The sequence below is a fragment of the Psammomys obesus genome, unplaced genomic scaffold (assembly GCF_907164565.1).
Source record: "Psammomys obesus unplaced genomic scaffold, mPsaObe1.curated_primary_1811, whole genome shotgun sequence".
NCBI lineage: Eukaryota > Metazoa > Chordata > Mammalia > Rodentia > Muridae > Psammomys > Psammomys obesus.
The window spans coordinates 6,428,939-6,448,420 of record NW_026591450.1 but is presented as its reverse complement, the minus strand read 5'-3'; the positions used below and the strand labels follow the sequence as shown (position 1 = coordinate 6,448,420).

The following is a 19,482-nucleotide window of genomic DNA, read 5'->3' as shown; positions in this document are numbered from 1 at the left end:
TGCTGAGACAAGGCCTCACTGCATGGACCAGGCTGGCATCCAACTCAGAGCGATCTTGCCTGCCTCTGCTTCCCGAGTACTGGAATTAAAGATGTGTCTCACCAAACCTGGTTTTGATCAACATAGTCTTAACTCAATTATATATAAACTCCCTCTGGGATAGCTGACTTGACCTGCTGCATCCACTACTAGCTTACATACATCAGTATTTTTAAAGAATAGGAGAAAAGGCAAGCAGTAAAATTATAAATGAGTGGTAAGTACAAATACTGTGACATGGAAAATGTGTTATAAAACTTGCTACCTCTAAATACAAAGTAGTAGAAAAGCAAAGATACCAGAACACATTGATACACAGCATCAGCTCCCTCACCTAGCTGCTCCCCTCAGCTTTGGTCATCAACCAACTTGCTTATTTAATATCTTTACTTCAATGTCTAGTAAGCATTTAAAATTTATTATAAACAAACGAAGCTCTTGATTTTTCTCCTTTAATCTGTATTTGCCCAAGTCATTTTTCTCTAAGCAAAGGGCAGAGCAGGACTGTTAGTTCTAGCTCTAAAATGTATGATTCACTTACTTACCACTTCTACTATTCTATTACTAGTATTTCTCACTAGTAATTCTAGCATCAGAAACTTCCTTCCTAACCTGCTTCCACTCTGCTTCACTATCATCCACTCTCCACTTAGCTGCTAAAATGTTTTAATTTTTTCTCAAGATCTATTTTTATTTAATTATATGTGTATATGAGTGTAGTCATGTTTGTTCAGGAGCCTAAGAAGGCCAGAAGGGGGTGCTAGATTCCTGACCTAATGTTATAGGTAGTTTTGAGCTGCCTAAAGTGGATGCTATATACAAGCAAAACTAAGGTCCTCTGGAAGAACACCAAGTCCTCTCGTATGTATGAATGTGTGTATGTATGTGTGTATATATGTGTGTGTGTATGTTTTTATTAATTACAGTTTATTCACTTTGTATGCCAGCTGTAGCCCCCCCAGTCCCCTCCCAATCTCACCCTCTCTCCCTCCTCTCCTCCCATGCCCCTCCCCAAGTCCACTGATAGGGAAGGTCCTCCTCCCCTTCCCTCTGATCTTAGTCTATCAGTTCTCATCAGGACTGGCTGCGCTGTCTTCCTCTGTGCCCTGGTAAGGCTGCAGCTCCTCAGGGGGAGGTGATCAAAGAGCAGGCCACTGAATTCATGTCCGAGACAGTCCCTGTTACCATTACTAGGCAACCTACTTAAGACACTGTGCTGCCATAGGCTACATCTGTGCAGGGGTTTTAAGTTATCTCCATGAATGGTCCTTGGTTGGAGTATCAGTCTCAGAAAGGACCCCTGTGCCCAGATTTGTTGTTGTTCTCCTTGTGCAGCTCCTGTCCCCTCCAGGTCTTTCTATCTCCACCTTCTTTCATAAGATCTCCTGCACTCTGCCCGAAGTTTGGCTATGAGTCTCAGCCTCTGCTTTGATACCCTGCAGGGTAGGGTCTTTCAGAGGCCCTCTGTGGTAGGCTCCTGTCCAGTTCTCTGTTTTCTGCCTCTTCCAATGTCCATCCTCTTTGTCTTTCTGAATGAGGATTGAGCATCTTACCCAGGGTCCTCCTTCTTCCTTAGCTTCTTTAGGTATACAGATTTTAGTATGATTATCCTATATTATATGTCTAATATCCACTTATAAGTGAGCATATGCCATATGTGTCTTTCTGCTTCTAGGATACCTCATTCAGGATGATTTTTTCTAGATCCTACCATTTGCCTGAAAATTTTATGATTTCCTTGTTTTTAATTGTGGAGTAGTATTCCATTGTGTGAATGTATCACAATTTCTGTATCCATTCCTCAACTGAGGGATATCTGGGTTCTTTCCAACTTCTGGCTATTACAAATAAAACTGCTATGAACATGGTTGAGCAAATGTCCTTGTTGTATAGTTGAGCATCTTTTGGATATATGCCTAGGAGTGGAATAGCTGGATCTTGAGGTAGAGCCATCTCTACTGCTCCTAGAGTGCTTTTAAAGAGGACATCCAAATAGTGAAATCTCTTCTTTGATCTCAAAGCTTCTTTCTATCTTTGAATAACACTCAAATTATTTCCTACAGTCTAGAAACTGTCTGTCTTGTCTTATACAATTTTCCCATCTGTGTACATTTGTCTTTAAAACTTCCAAGTCTATTTATACTTCTTGAACTCTGTTTGTTGTTTTTGATATTTTGCTCTTTTTTTCCCTAGCTCCCCAAAAAGCTCTACAAATAGGTCACATCTATCAATCAAGTATCAGTGCAAGTGATTTATTCCTAAGGTGGCTTTCTATGCTAACTATAGGGCCTTCACCGATCATCTTGTTTTTGACTTCACAATACTTAAGCACCACTACTGATCACTATCTTTAGCTGTTTACTCACTAATTATTATTCAACCACTATAATGTAAACTCCACTAGGTTTGTGGAGTTTACTCCACAACTTTGTGTTGCTCTCTATACCTTATCGGACATTCTGGTTTTTGTCGCCCCCCCACCCCTTTGTGTTGCTCTCTATACCTTATACGGACATTCTGGTTTGTGTTGTCCCCCTCCCCCAGCTTTTAAATGGACATCTATGAATGGAGTATTTCACATATGTAAACTGCTTTAAGTACTGGGAATGAATCTGGGAAGAGTTGCGGAGTATTGTGAAAGGTGAAAATAATCAAAATACATAAAATTTGTCATAAATAAAAAATTAAATTGCTCTAAGTAACAAAAATGTCTTTCCGTATCAACATTTATTTTACTCTAGACATTTTGATTTACTACGTTTTTCCAAGAAATTTCAAGGCTTGTGTTACCAGAAATAGAAGGATGGTCACTGATTCCTTTAGTATTTACAGTTGGGAGGCTGAAGTTAGGATTGTGATTGACTGTGATGTCTGCCATTCTCCAAATGCTATCTAAATAGATCTAGTGTATGGCAGTCCTCTGTCTACTACTACTGGTCCAGAGATGAGTAAACTGTGAAAGACAAATGTACATATGGTCCCTGTTTGTAAAAGAAATTTCTTTTTGCCCCTATTGATTATAAATAAGGACATGAGCCATTCCATTTGTCCTTGGAAGCTCTTCATAGCCAAGGCTAAGGTGGGACTCCGAGGATTAAGGGAAAGATGAACGCAATGCCATACCTTGCTGACATCATGAAACTCGCACAGGAAATCCCAGAGCTCATTCTTTTCTAAGCCAGCTGTGCTTTGTTATTTCAAAAGAAAAGCATCAGAATATGGGACGCTGGGCAAAGAGCTCATTTTCTTTTTTCTTTTTTTAAATCTATGCTTTTAGGACATCCTGATTCCAAGGCAAGACTGTCAACTATCACTTCTTGCTACCCTCTGAAAGGAAATGACAATGTAATAAACAGAATTCTGAACTAGTCTGTTGCTTACCAACTGTGACTTTGAAAAAAAAATTACCTGAACTGTGAACTGCAAGATTTCCTTTTTAAAACCAGCACCTGGGCCAGTGAGATGGCTTAGCTAAGAAAGGAGCTTGCTGCCAACACTGGTGACCTCAGTTTGCTCCCCAGAACCAATGTGGTGGAGGAAGGGAACTGACTGCTGTAAACTGTCCTCTGACTTCAACATGTACACATGGGGCATGTAAGCACACACACAAAATAAATGCAATAAAGTCAGGATCTGATAGAAACAGTGTGCTACTGTTATTAAACTCACATCATTAACATGAATAAATAATATAGCACTTTACAGCTATAAAGAGCAGCAAGTCATTGGGGCAGAGAAAGAAGGGTGCTTCTAAATCTCTGTATTACCAGTGCCCACCACATAGTAGCTGCTCAATAATAGATAAATTAGTGAAACATTTTATGGTATAATTCAGTAAATAGTTACTATTATCACCAAATTTCCCAGAATCCTATCCTGTATATATTAAGACTCCAGGGCTAGGCAAAACACTTGCCTAGCATGTTATTTTGGAGGCCTTTCTTTTGATCCTCAGCTCTATGAAAAACAACAAAAACTGAAAATGTAAAGGTGGCGTGGCTGCAGAGTAATATCCTATCTCAAAAAAAAAAAAAAATTCAAGACTGCTGTTTATTAGATATTACTTACTCATACAATTTTTTGAGAAGTCTGCTAGGAACAAATTTTGCCTAGCAGTGGCCAGACATAAAGTCTGTAAAGCCCAAGGATATATTTTCTTCTACTCTCCAGTTAAATCTCACCTGTTAAACCTGCAGGATATGAACTTGGCACCACTGAGAATGAGGAAGACATTCCTCCAAAAGGAGTCACCCCAGAGGACCCTCCAAATGGTGTCATGGAAAGACTGTTAAAATTAACCGATGCTCCTTTTGTGGAGGAGGTCGGGGCAACTGTAGAAGGTTCCACTCCATAATGACTGGCACTTGTGCTTACGGGCTCTGGAGGGTTTTCCGGTGTATACTTAATGGCTGGACTTTTGTTTTCTTTACTTTTAATGCAGCCCATTATCAAATCTGCAAAAGCAATAAAGCAAGAATTTGAAAATTAGTTAACATAAAAATACAACTGAGCCCAGTGTGGTGGCACATGCCTTAACCCCAGCAATCAGGAGACAGAAGCAGGCAATCTTTGTGCGTTTGAGATCAGCCCAATCTATATGACAAGTTCCAGGTCAACCTGAAAAGATGACTTTGAACAAGGCACTCTTTGTCTTCTTCCCCTACCCTGCAAAACGATATTTTAACAAAACAAAACAAAACAAAAATACATTTTATCCAAAATTTAGTTAGTACCCATAAAACACATTAAATTGCAAAAATATTTTGGCATAATAAATTTGTAAAATTATCTAAATACAAATTCTATGAATTAAAAAATACTAATAACTAAATTAAAGTCTGAAAGAATAAGTCATACCAAGGAGTTAAAAGTATGAAAGAAAACATTATTTTAAATCTGACAGTAGGCTGATGGCAGAATGTCCTATTAGTTCAAAAGAGGTTACTGACCACCCATTTCTCTGGCAGTTTCCTTAATTACTTTCCCACCTTCTGCATGCAGTATGACTTCAGCTAGGTGGTGGCTGCCTCCTAAGGCACGCCTCTACCTACATAAATATCCTCTCCCTTCAAGAGCCACACATGCTTTCCTTTGCTCACCTACAAAGTCTTCTATTAGTATTCCTGGCCTGTCGTCTTCCCTTTCCTCTTAATATGCTCTTGTTCCTTATAGTAAATATACTATAAATTTCTTCATGCCCCATCCTCCTTAGTCAAATTAATCATCTAAACCCTGATTATTCCTTTTATATACCTCTTATTTTCCTCCACCCACATACCCCTTTTTTTAAAAACAGGGTTTCTATGTAGCCTTGACTGTCCTGAACTTGACTTGTAGACCAGGCTGGCCTCACCTCTGCCTCCTGGAGTGCTGGGATTACAGGTGGGTTATAGCTATGCACCATCATGCCCAGGCTTCCACTTATCCTTTTCAATAAAACAGGACAGACCACCATTGTCAATCCGGCTCCATCAGGATGGTTTTGTGCACTGTGTATTTATATGTTGATTTCTGTGCCCAGAGATCAGGCTGCAGTCCAGACATGGGTCTGTCATTATTACTGAAGCATCTCTTATCTCAGTGGTGTCTGAAAATTGTTCCCCATCATCTTTGATTGGTTAATAAAGAGCTGAACAGCCTATAACAGGACTTCTGATACCAGGAGAGTTCCAGGTGAAGGAGAAAGTTGAGGAAGCCACGGAGCAGTCATCATGAAAACAAAGATGGAGCAGGGGCAGCCAGAATGGGATTAGATGGTAGGGCACAGGGCTGGGAAATAGTCCAGACCAGCATAATTGTATTAGAATAGATGAGTATCTGCTCAACTACAGTGCTTAAAGATTATTAATAAGTCTAATAGGTCTCCATACCGTTAGTTGGGAGCTAGAGCAGGTGTAGAAAGGCCCAAACCTTTTACTTTACCTACAGAAGTTACGACTGCTGTCCATCTCGTTTCACTTTTTATATATGTAAGATATGGTTTTATTTTAAGGTAATCACCAGGTGCAAACAAGAGTTAAAAGACATGTGGTGGTAGGGCGTATGTGTTTGCCAGGGGTGGGAAGAGGGTATTGTTGGTGAGATGTTTAGTGCAGTGGTTCTTAACCCATGGGTCCTGACCATTTTGGCAAACCATTATCTCCAAAATATTTACATTACGATTCATAACACTAGCAAAATTAAAAGTTATAAAGTAGCAACAAAAATGATTTTATGGTTGGGAGTCACCACAATACAAGAAACTGTATTAAAGGGTCATGGCATTAGAAAGGTTGAGAACCACTGGTAAAAGAACTTGCCACTCAAGCCAGGTGTGGTGGCACAAGCCTTTAATCCCAGAGGCAGAGGCAGGCAGAGTTCCAGGGCAGCCAGGGATAAACCCTATCTTGAGAAACAAAACAAAAACAAAAACAAATACAAACAAAGAAGAACTTGTCACTCAAACATGATGACTTGACTTCCATTCCAAGAACTCAAATAAAAAGCCAGATTTTATACAGGTGCAGTGGCATGCACCTGTATCCCAGCACTCCTGTAAAATGGGAGGCAGAGACAGGAGAATAGGCTGAAACCTCCTGTGCCACCTAGCATGGAAATCGCTCATTTCATGTCTAAGGGTATTTTTGTATGCCTGTGCACCATGTATGTGTCTGGTGCTCACAGAAGCCAGAGTGTGTGTCAGACACCCTGGAGTTACAGGCATTGTGAGCTGGTACTGGCAATCAAATCCAGGTCCTCTGGAAGAGCAGCCAGTGTTCTTAACCACTGAGGCATTTCCTTAGCCAACTAACTGAACTTGTTTCTTTTTGTTTGTTTTAAAGAACAGACCCTTGAAAGTGTGCTCTGATCTTTACTTGTGTACCATACTGCATATGTTCACACACAATAAATGCAGATTTCCCAAAGACCAGAATTTCTTTATAACGGATTGCTCTGAGTTCCAAACTCTACCGACTTAGGTATGTATTAACATAAATTATTAGAGCACAAGAAGAGATGGTCAGGGAAGGGAGGAGGGCTGGAAGGAGAGGTGAGAGGGGCTCCACTTGGGAAGTGAGGTAAATAAAATGAAACTAAAAAGGAAAAAAAAATAGTAGATGGTCTCTCTTTTTAAAAAAGATCCCCCCAGGTGAAATCTGAAAAGTGATAGAGGGAAGGAGGTACAAAATATCAGAGAACAGAAGAGTAGTTTAAGTGAGGTCTTCAATGTTGAGGAAAGGAAGCAGAGGAAGTGGATGTTACTGCAATTTTAAGGTTCTTGTAGAATATGAATGTATTTACAGATGAAAATCCTTTCTCAGTTTTTACATAAAATGTCTTTGCCCCCAAATTAACTGAGGTATAATTTAAATACATTCAAATGCATCCATTTGCATGAGAGGTTCAATTGTGTTTTGGCAAATGTGTAAAACTTCACAACCAACATTATAATCACAACACATAATGTTTTGATCGTCTCTTCCTCAGACAGTTCCCAACCATAGCCCAAGGTAACCACTAATCAGTTGCTTCTAATTGAAGACTCATCTTTTCTAGTGTTTCTCATAGAGGGAATCACAAAAGCAGCCTTTTGTATCCTTTAAAAATCAAATACTGTGCATATGAGATAGCTCCATGGATATAATTAGCTCATTAATTTTTACTGGCATTTTCTTGCCAATGTGTTATTTATTCCAGTTTTGGGCTAGAAACACTCTGGCAAATCTTTTGGTTATTATTCTCCCCACCCTTAGCAACAGCTAGGAATGGAATTGGTTGGTCAGACTCTTTTGCTCTATGAAGCTGTGTATCTGTTTTCTACATAATCTGTTCTATTATTGTAAACACTCACAATCATGTGAATTCCATTTGCATTTCCATTCCATTTACCTATTTAACACTACCACATCTTTCTCAAAAAGTCATGATACAGATATATGGATAGAATCTTATCCAAACATCAATACAGCTACCATTTCACTCAGTTTAGAAAGATTTACAACTGACATCTTCTGATAACAAAATGAAGCCACAACACAAAATGCATTTGGCTGAGTTGATGTTAAATAAATCTACTACCAAACTATTAAAAAAAAAAATTAGCACTACAAGTTAAGCCACTCAGTTCTAATTCAGTGGTAGAAACAGTGGGCAGGACCTGTGTAGCTGACAAACACCCTCACCACTACTGAATTTGCCTCACTAAAGAGGTTTCTTAGTGTAGAAAACAAAAGTTAACACAGAGGCTCACAACTAGTCTAAGTGCAGACAATAAATGGCTACAGAATGTTTAGTCCCAAGTTGGGTATCTGTACCACCCCCCTCCCTGCAAGGCTCAGGGAATATGGGGGGGGGGCTGTGGGAGGCTGTAAAAAAGTAGTTTCTGGATATGAATGGGTCATCGAAAACATTACGGCATCTGTAGCTGCATGCATAAGATCAAGAGAAACAAATTCCAGCACTGATGGAGATCCACTTATGATGCCCTAGCTAAAAGCTAATAGCAATTGATGGCCAGTGTGGGTGGGAGTCAGGTCTCCTTAGGTTGTGGCCTCTAATAGTCCAGTTGATGGCCCTACAACCAAGAGCACAGAGCCAGCTCTTCTCTTACTGGACTCAATGTATTGTTGGTTGTTTGCTGGCCTGTCTTCTGGTATTCAGGTGGAAGGGTGTCCAGGCAATCCAAAACTCCAAGGCCACAAATGCAAGTCATGATACCAAATTTGGTTGTTTGTTATTAGTTGCTGCTGGCCTACCTTCCTGATCAGGTGGGAAGGTATCTAGAAAAATCACAACTCTGAAGACTGGGAAAGTATCCCAGTTCTCAGTAAGACAGTGTTCCAAGGGTATTCTAAGGTACAGGATCCCAGAAACCACACAGCTCTCAGATGGGACAATGTCTGAAGGGTATCCCGAGGCACGAGAAACCAGGAACCACACAGCTTTGAGAGGAGGCCTCCTCAGCTCCCAAGGGAGGGTTGCCCTAATTCCTGATCAACTGAGGAGCTTAGGAGCCTGAGCTCCACTCCTTCTCCAACTAATGTAGCTCCTAAGGGACGTTGGAGCCTGAGCTCTGCTCCTTCTCCAGCCATTGCTGCTACCAGGGGAGGGTTGTCCCAACCTTTGATGAGCTGAGGAGCCTAGGAGCCTGAGCTCTGTTCCCAGAGGCAGCAGGGAACTGGGCAGACATAGCTTTTATGTAAGATTTCTTTGGGGCGGAGCTTTTTAGGACAGGGATTTTCAGTGTGGACTGGTGGGATTTCAAGTCCTGAGCCTGAAGAGCTCAGGGATTGGTAGGCTTTCCTGCTGAGGGATTAGTTGGTTTACCTACTCACGGATTAGTCAATTTTTCTCTCCAGAGATGGGTGGGTTTTTGTCCAGCCCTTTTACCTCAAATTTGCATAATCTGGGATGAGAGCTGAGGGGCTGGAGATGACAGTTACAGAGGTCTGGCAGTGAACGGGGGAAGAACTGGGCTGCTGGAGCTTCCTCAGGCAAGGGTCTAGTCATTTTTCTGCCGTGAGGAGTTAGAAAGTATACAAAGAGTCCAAAATTTACAAAGTGTTCACTGTGAAGGCAGTAGGCTGAAGCAGGGAAGGTTGTTGTCATCCATCATGAACAGCTCCCAAGGCAGTGGCAGTAGGCATTCTGAGGCAGGAAAGGTGTCGGGTTCCTACAGCAATCAGCTGAGGCAGGAACAGTCACCGTGGACAGCTCTTGCTAAGGGACCAGAGCCACCATTTTGTCTCCTACCTCCATAGCCCCAGGCCAGTAAGAATGGACTGACTGCCCTGAGGTGGGAAGGGGGCTGCAATAAGCCACTTGAAATTTTAGTGGCCCACTCATCAAGGGCTAGACTTAGCTCTTGGGGAAGGGGCTGCAGTGGGCTGCCACAGCAGGGAGCCAGTGAGACAGAGGATTCCCCGCGGTCATGTGGGGGAGGGGATGGCAGCAGGTCTTGTGGCTTAGGGGCACTGGGGCTGCTTGGTTGTCCGCTGTGTCTTGGGGTGGCCTGCCAGCTTGGGGCACTATCTCCGCAGTGGGGCTGCTGCTGTGGGCTGCCAATCCGTTATCTGTTGAGGTGATGGTCTCTTTGCTGAGCCACAACAGATCAAAGCTCTGCTTTGGTACTGATCTGTACTGATCTGTCATGACGGCAACTGGCCACCTCAGCTCTCTCTGCAGGCAACTTTGATCCTGTTACAGGTGGGAACAGTTTTGCTATGCTGCATGCTGGGAGAGCACTGGAGCCAGGGGCAGGGTGGTGCCCTACACAATGAATTATAAATGGGAGGGAAGGCAAAGTTGAAACAAAGTTGAAAGGGAGATGGAAGGGATTCAGGAGCCAGCATGGCTTACTGTACACATGTTTAAAATTTTCAAAGAATAACAGGCCAAAAACTTTTAAATTTTAAATTGTCTTGGTTCAAAATCCTGTGAGTAATAAAGTTATGGCAGTACTAAGAAATGTTGCCAGGTATTGAAGTCAAGCATTTGTTTTCAAGTCTCTGGTCTCTTAACCCTGTCCATCTCATTTCTCTTCTTTCCCCATACCCAACACTTATCCCAGCAAATGCAACTTCCTGGTTCTCACCTTTACTTAAAACATAACCCAAACATTTTTATTGCTTGCTGATTTCATTAATTCAAAACTCTGGGGACATGCCCATCAGATCCCCAAATAAGCTATTAAGTCCAATGTAAGCTTCAGTTCTCTCCCTAGCACATGGGGCTTCCTTCAAACCAGTCAACAGAATCCAACCTTTGACGTGGCATTCCAAACACTCTTGGGTTGAAAGAATGACCAGTAAAGATCTTAATTTAGAAAATCAGAGGCAGAGATAGGTAGTTTTGTAAGAGGCACAGGAGGCTGTTGAAAAGCCAAAGACAAGAAATAAAAGAAGGCTCCTGTCCTGTTAACCAGTTTTCTTCCTCTTCCGATGTCCATTCTGTTTGCCTATCTGAGTGTGGATTGATCATCTTACCCAGGGTTACCCTTCTTGTCCAGCTTCCTCAGGTGTACAGATTTTAGTATGTTTGTCCTATATTGTATGTCTAATATCCACTTATAACTAAGTATATACCACTTGTCTTTCTGCTTCTGGGTTACCTCACTCAGGATGATCTTTTTTAGTTCCCACTATTTGCCTGCAAAGTTCATGCTTTCCTTGTTTTTCATTTCTGAGTAGTATTCCATTGTGTAAATGTACCACAATTTCTGTATCCATTCCTCTCTTGAGGGATGTTAGCATGTTCTTGTTCATTCAAATGCTGATTTCTCTACCCCACTACCTCGTTTCAATCTGGACACTGCATGATGATATAAGCATTACCTGTCTCAAGTTTGTGTAAATATGCCACCATTTGTTCTCTGTAATTGTCAATTAACAAACCAGCAAGTGCTGTGCAACAGAGAAAATAAGGCGGGACATCCCAGTCCGGAGGTGAGGAGAAGAAAGTGAGAGAGAATAGGAGGAGAGAGATCTGCAGGAGACAACTTCAAACCACAAGGAGAGATGAATTAGACCTAAGATATGACTAAAAAGAAGTATAATGGGTGAAATCTGAATGGTAGGAAATTATGTGGGCTTGGAGGTTTAAGGTGGAATAACTATTGCCCAGTATTGTGCTCTAGGTTAATTAAATAAATCCCAGTCTCTGGTGATTTGGGTATACAGCTGGTTTAGGAATGACTGCTGCTTAACCAAAAGATAAATCAATAATAAATACTAATAACCCACAACAAGGGATATCTGGGTTGTTTTCAGATCCTGGCTATTAAGAGTAAAGCTGCTACAAACATGGTTGAGCAAATGTCCTAGTTGTGTACTTGAGCATATTTTGGATATATGCCTAGGAGTGGTATAGCTGGATCTTGTCTGAGAAAGCGCCAGATTGATTTCCAAAGTGGTTGTACACCAGCAATGGAGGAGAGTCCCCCTTTTCCACATCCTCTCCAGCATGTGCTCTCATTTGAGGTTTTGATCTTAGCCATTCTGATCAGTATAAAGTGAAATCTCAGGATTATTTGACTTGCATTTCCCTGATGAGTAAGGACGTTGAACATTTCTTTTAAGTGTTTCTCTGCCATTAGATATTCCTCTATTGAGAATTCCCTGTTTAGCTCTTTACCCCATTTTTTAATTGGATTACTTCATTTGTTGCTGTTTAACTTCTTTATATATTCTGGATATTAGCCCTCTGTCAGATATAGGGTTGGTGAAGATCCTTTCCCAGTCTGTAGGCTGTTGTTTTGTTCTGATAACTGTCCTTTGCTTTACAGAAGTTTTCAGTTTCATGAGGTCCCATTTATTGATCATTGCTCTTAGAGCCTGTGCTATTGCTGTTCTGTTCAGGAAGTTGTCTCCTGTGCCAATGAGTTCCAGGCTATTCCCCACTTTTTCTTCTCAGAGGTTTAGTGTGTCTGGTTTTATGTTGAAGTCTTTGATCAGGGAACAGGACAGGAGCCTACCGCAGAGAGACTCTGAAAGAGTCTACCCAGCAGGGTATCAAAGCAGATGCTGAGTCTCATAGCCAAACTTTGGGCAGAGTGCAGGAAATCTTATGAAAGTAGGGGGAGAGAGAAAGACCTGGAGGGGACAGGAGCTTCACAAGGAAAGTAACAAAATCAAAATACCTGGGCCCAGGGGTCTTTTCTGAGACTGATACTCCAACTAAGGACCATGCATGGAGATAACCTAGAACCCCTGCACAGATGTAGCTCATGGCAGCTCAGTAGCCAAGTGGGTTTCCTAGTAAGGGTAACAGGGACTGCCTCTGACATGAACTCAGTGGCTGGTTCTTTGACACCCCCTCTTCTGAGAGAGGAGCAGCTTTACCAGGCCACAGAGGAAGTCAATGCAGCCAGTCCTAATGAGACCTGATAGGCTAGGGTCAGAGGGAAGGGGAAGAGGATCTCCCCTATCAGTGGACTTGGAACAGGGCATGAAAGGAGATGAGGGAGGGAGAGTGGGACTGGGAGGAAATGAGAGAGGGGGCTACAGCTGGGATACAAAGTGGATAAACTGTAATTAATAAATTTTTTTTTAAATTTAAAAAAAGAAATAAAAGGTTTTAAAAAAAAACCCAAAGTAGTTCAGTATGGAAATACAGCATAAGAATAGAAAGAGAAGCAATGAAGACAGACACTTCTAACAAAGATGCTGCATTACATGCTGGGGACATAGCTCCTTGGTTTGTTAAAAGGGTTTGCCTTGCATGAACCAGGTCCTGCATTTGATCTCTGACATCACATAAAACCAGGCACACTGGTACACACCTATAATCCAAGCACTCAGGAGATAGAAGCAGGGAGATCAAAATTTCAAAGTCATTCTCAGCTACACAGTGAGTTAAAGGGTAGCCTAGTCTACACATGACCTGTTTCAAAAGATCCTGTTTTCTTCTACAAATCATATTTTCTTTTTAAAGAGAAAGAAAAATCTTTAAAATGAAAAATCAATGAACTTTAACTTGGTTCTAATCAATTTTACAGAACAATTACCCTAATATTCCTATTCCTCCTAGACTCAAACATAGGGAAAGTTTTAGAAACACGTTTTCCAACATTACTTCCATAACTCAAGTTTTTCAACTATAAATATTAAAATTTCCTTACTCTTAGCTGGACATGGTGGCAGAAGCCTTTAATCCCAGCACTGGGAGACAGAGGCAGGTGATTGGGTTCAAGTCCATGCAGAACTACATAGTGAAGTACTGTCTCAAAAAATAAACAAAATGTATATATTTTAAAAACAATTCCTTTATTAGAACCTGCTTTATAACAGTGTTCTGGTAAAGCTGTATTGAATTTGAGGTAGGTTTTTAATGCAAATGGCTCAGCCAGCAACCAGAACAATTATGCTGGTATACAGTACATTAAGTTCATTTAAAGATAGTGTTTTACATGATAATAGTGATTTTTATCTCCAGTTTTATTTACCACACAATCCTAATGTGAGACTAGGAGTAGTAGACATAGCTACTCTATATTACATGTGAGGAGCCTGGAGCTGTCTTCATGAAAGAGATGTGGCTAAGCAGGAACCCACTCTTCATACACCCTCTAGGAAAGCCTTGTGTAAATTTTACATTTAGATAATTATTAAATATTAGCTCTTCATAAACCTTACAAACAGGGTATTATTGGCAGATAGCTTCATTATTCAATCAACACAAATCCATTCACTTTTAAAACAGCCTCCTTTCTCTCAACAAAAACTTGTCCCTTTATTATTAATAACAGGGTCTAAAAATTTTCAGACTTAACACTTTTGAACTTTAAGGATTTAAATGTGCTGGTGGCACCGGCCTTTAATTCCAGTAGAGATAGACAGATCTCTGTGAGTTAAGGCTATCCTTGAATCAAGGGCAGCCTAGTCTACAGAGCAAGTTCCAGGACAGTCAGGGTTACACAGAGAAACCCTGTCTTAGGAAACCAAAAACGAGCTGGGTGCGGTGGCACATGCCTGTGATCCTAGAGGCAGAGGTAGGTAAATCGCTGTAAATTCGAGGCCAGCCTGGTCTATAAGTAAGTTGAGGACAGCTGAGAGCCAAGGATATATAGAGAAACCTTGTCTCAAACAACAAAACCAAACAAACAAAAAACCCCAAAGAACCAGAAAACAAAAAAATTTTAAAAAGAAAAACAAAACAACAACAACAAAAGACTTAAATGTACATTCTTTTCAATGTGAGCAAGCTAAAAAATTGTGTCATCATATGTTATAACCAGTTAGAGGAGAAAAGTTGTAGTTTGGCATTTTGCCCAGATGACTCCAATTTACAACAAACGTCTAAATTTTTCAGAGCGCTTATAGAAGGATAGAGATTAAGGAGAGTGTGTGCCTAGCGTGTAGGCCACTGGACCCCATCCCAGCATTGCCAAACAGACAAACAAATTTACAGACATCTCAGAAACCCTCCAGGCACGGCAGCGCACACCTTTAGCCCAGCACTCAGCAGACAGAGGCAGGTGGATCTCCATGAGTTTGAGGCCAGCCTGGTCGCAAAGCTAGTCCAGGACAGCCTAGGCAGAGAAACCTGCCTTGAAAAAAACAAAAACAAAACAACCAAACAAACCCTAAAAAAATAAAGCAAACAACTCTACCAGTCAAGCAGTATGATGGATCTTAAATAGTCAGTATTTTCCTCTGGTCACTTTAAAACCTCCTTTAGCACACAAAGGACAGGCAGGAACATAAAGCACACTGTCTCCCTAAAAGTAAACGAAGAACCTAATTTTCCAAAAACAAAGAACAGAAAGCCTGATCTTTGGAAAACTGAGTTTGCAGGGTTCCCTAAAGGGAAGAACTTCCTTCCTCCCCCACATACTTTAGATACACAAACAACTGACCTTGAAGAAGTAAGCCTACCTTTGCCACGTCCTTGCAACTTCCTGAAACATTTCTCGTGCCTCTACTTACCATGCACTGGAATTAAGTCCAGTGCCATCATGCCCAACTAATGGCTTCTTTAATGAAGTCTTTTATAGACTTTGCCATGAAAAGGCCCTAACCTGACATACAAAATCTGTAAAGAATTATAAATAACTCCTAATTTATTTTTTGCTGTTGGATATAATTTTTAAAGATTTTCAAATTAATGTAAAGCCTCAAGATCTAAAACCTTTACTATAATTCTGCTAAAGAAGCATAGTGATAAAATGACCTCTTACCAACATTCTGCTATACCCGCAGATGAGTGTTTCACTCAGCCATCACCAGAGAAACTTTTTCCTGCAGTAGAGAGATACCAATACAGAGACCCACAACTGGACAATGTGCAGAGAGTGAGACTGAAACACTCAGTTCTAAGTGGGATGTCTCATCAAATCCCTCCCTCTAGGACTCATGGAACGATACAGAAGAGGAGGGAGAAAGAATCTATGAGCCAGAAGGGATGGGTTATACCAAGAAAACTGTCTTCCAGGCATATTTGGACTCATACACTTAGGAACTCACAGAGTACGGGAGTGTAGTAGGGGCCTGCAATAGGTCTAATTCAGAACAGGGTCCCAGGGCAGAGAGGGGGAAGTAGATGTAAGTGTCCATTCCTAACCAAGACGCCATCTCCAAGTTACAACAGCTTGTAAAGGAAAATTAACGTAGATATATACCACACTTACAGGTAAGGTCGTATGCCTAGGAGTAGACAACACAAACTGAACTGAAAGATAATTAATTGTGGAGCTCTTCTGTCTCATGTTGCTTTGCTTGTGTATTTATTAGCTTTTGGTCTTTTGCTTGTATATTATGGTCTCGGATCTTGCATTTTATGTTTTGTGGGGTTCTTAGTGTTTTTTGTTTTTGTTGTTTGTTCATTTTGTTTTGTTTGTTTGGTTGCAGTTTTTGAACTGTCTGTTTTCTTGAGAGAGAGAAAAAGAAGGCATGGAGTTGAAACAGTGAAGATCAGAAGGGGAAATCATGACCAGAATATATTATAAGAGAAACATTTTTATTAAAAAAAAGAAACAAATTTAAAACAAGTTGGGTAGTGGTGGCACACACCTTTAATCCTAGCACTATCGAGTTAGAGGCAATCTGATCTTTGAATTCCAGACCAGCCTGGTCTACAGAGTGAGTTCCAGGACAGCAAAGGCTACACAGAGAAACTCTGTATGGGAAAAAAACAAAACAAAACAAAAATATTTAAACCAACAAATCTCCAATTGACAATTATGGAAACAAAGTTAATCACTTCAGATAATTATTAGAAACATGCTAGTACACTTCTGGCTATTAGTCCATCAGATTTAGCCCATCTATCATAAGAACCTTTCAAAAATAAACTTTACTTTACAAAAATACTCGCAAATAAAAATATTACATACCAAAGTTAACCAAACCCATAATCTACACAACTTAATGAACTTAGCCAGTTGGGATTGGCACTTGAAAGCTGTGAGGTTACCCACTAAATTTTACACTTTCACCACATCCTCACCAGCATGTGCTGCTAAGGTAAAATCTCAGGGTCGTTTTGATTTGCATTTCCCTGACAGCTAAGGATGTTGAGCATTTCTTTAAGTGTTTCTCTGCCATTTGAAATTCCTTTATTGAGAATTCTCTGTTTAGCTCTGTAACCCATTTTTTAACTGGATTACTTGATTTGTTGCTGTTTAACTTAAGTTCTTTATATATTCTGGATATTAGCCCTCTGTCAGATGTAAGGGTTGGTGAAGATCCTTTCCCAGTCTGTAGGCTGTCGTTTTGTGCTGACGACAGTGTCCTTTGCTTTACAGAAGCTTTTTAGTTTCATGTGGTCCCATTTATTGATTGTTGCTCTTAGAGTCTATGCTGTTGCTGTTCTGTTCAGGAACTTGTCTCCTGTGCCAATGAGTTCCAGGCTCTTCCCCACTTTTTCTTCTAACGGTTTAGTGTGTCTGGTTTTATATTGAGGTCTCTGATCCACTTGGACTTTACTTTTGTGCAGGGTGATAAATATAGATCTATTTGCATTTTTCTCCATGTAGATATCTAGTTAGACCAGCACCATTTGTGAAGATGGTATCTTTTTTCCATTGTATGGTTTTGGCATCTTTCTCAAAAATCAGGTGTCCATAAGTGTGTGGGTTTTCTTTCTGGTTCTTCTATTCGATTCCATTGATCCACCAGTCGGTTTCTATGCCAGTACCATGCAGTTTTTACTACTGTTGCTGTATAGTATAGCTTGAGATCAGGGATGGAGATATCCCCAGAAGATCTGTAGAGGACTGTTTTTAGCAATTTGGGTTTCTTGTTATTCCATATGAAGTTGAAAATTTTTTTTTCAAGGTCTGTAAAGAACTGTGTTGGTAATTTGATGGAAATTGCACTGAATCTGTAGAATGCTTTTGGTAAGATGACCATTTTTACTATGTTAATCCTGCCAAGCCATGAGCATGGGAAATCTTTCTATCTTCTGATACGTTCTTCTGTTTCTTTCTTCAGAGATTGGAAGTTTTGTAAACTTCCACTTTGGAAATCAATCTGGCACTTTCTCAGACAATTAGTGCTACTTCAAGATCCAGCTATACCACGACAACAGGGATATTTGCTCAACCATGCTCGTAGCAACTTTATTTGTAATAGCCAGAAGCTAGAAAGAACCCAGATGCCCCTCAGTTGAGGAATGGATACAGAAATTGTGGTACATTTAAAAAATGGAATACTACTCCACAATTAAAAACAAGGAAATCATAAAATTTGCAGGTAAATGGTGGGAACTAAAAAAGATCATCCTGAGTGAGGTATCCCAGAAGCAGAAAGACACACAGGATATATACTCACTCATAAGTGTATATTAGACATATAATATAGGATAATCATACTAAAATCTGTATACCTAAAGAAGCTAAGCAAGAAGGAGGACCCTGGGAAAGATGCTCAATTCTCATTCAGAAAGGCAAACAGGATGGACATCGTAAGAGGGAGAAAACAGGGAACAGGACAAGCGCCTACCACAGAGGGCCTCGGTAAGACTCTACCCTGCAGGGTATCAAAGCAGAGGCTGAGACTCATAGCCAAACTTTGGGCAGAGTGCAGGGAATCTTATGAAAGAAGGTGGAGATAGAAAGACCTGGAGGGGACAGGAACTCAACAAGGAGAGAGAAAAAACTAAACAAAACCAAAAACAATAACAAAAATTCTGGGCCCAGGGTTTTTTTCTGAGACTGATACTCCAACTAAGGACCATGCATGGAGATAACCTAGAACCCCTGCACAGACATAGCCCATGGCAGCTCAGTCTCCAAGTGGGTTCCCCTAGTCATGTTAACAGGGCCTGTATCTGATATGAACTCAGTGGCTGGCTCACCTCCCCATGAGGGGGGTGCAGCCTTGCCAGGCCACAGAGGAGGACAAAGCAGCCAGTCCTGATGAGACCTGACAGGCTAGGGTCAGATGGAAGGGGACTGGGGGAGGGACATGGGTGGTGAAGAGGCAGGGTGAGATTGGAAGGGGTTGAGGAAGGGGGCTACAGTTGGGATACAAAGTGAATAAACTGTAACAAATAAAGTTTTAAAAAGACAAAAAAAATTACACTTTTAGTTCATGAGCAGGCTAGGCAGCAGAACTTTGTGACTTTCTCGGGGGTCTTCATAACATTCCGTAGTGGGGGCTAGTTTTATGTCCTACAATACAAAGCATACTAAGGGCATTTTGGAGTCTCGGTTGTGCATTTGTGTCTGGAATATTTTCAGTTATATCTGGTCTTGTGTTTCTAGTGGAACAAACAGTTTCCTAAGAAAACCACTCCTTGGTCCTTGTCCTGTGACATCTGTAACTGTAGTGTCTCTGGTCATGGCAGCCCATTTACCTAACAATTGCGATAACGTTCTATGAATGATGGAAATGTTGAGTATGTACTGTATGTGGCATGAACTGTCAGTGACATTGATGATTTGAGTATTTGGTTGTTATGTGAGGTCTTAAGGAAAACTTGTCAAATTTGAGGCTGGAACGTCACTGGAATAAGTTCAAAGAG

At 40.8% G+C, this 19,482-nt stretch overlaps 1 protein-coding gene across 2 annotated transcripts in view; it reads right to left on the bottom strand.

Moving 5' to 3' along the window:
* Positions 1–19,482, bottom strand: part of Yes1 (YES proto-oncogene 1, Src family tyrosine kinase) — a 74,137-nt gene that overhangs the window by 28,302 nt on the left and 26,353 nt on the right. For both annotated transcript variants that reach the window (XM_055610120.1, XM_055610119.1), the window contains exon 2: positions 4,221–4,493. In XM_055610120.1, the coding sequence (XP_055466095.1) occupies positions 4,221–4,485 (265 nt within the window). In that variant the 5' untranslated portion in view covers positions 4,486–4,493. The remainder of the gene's footprint in view (positions 1–4,220; positions 4,494–19,482) is intronic.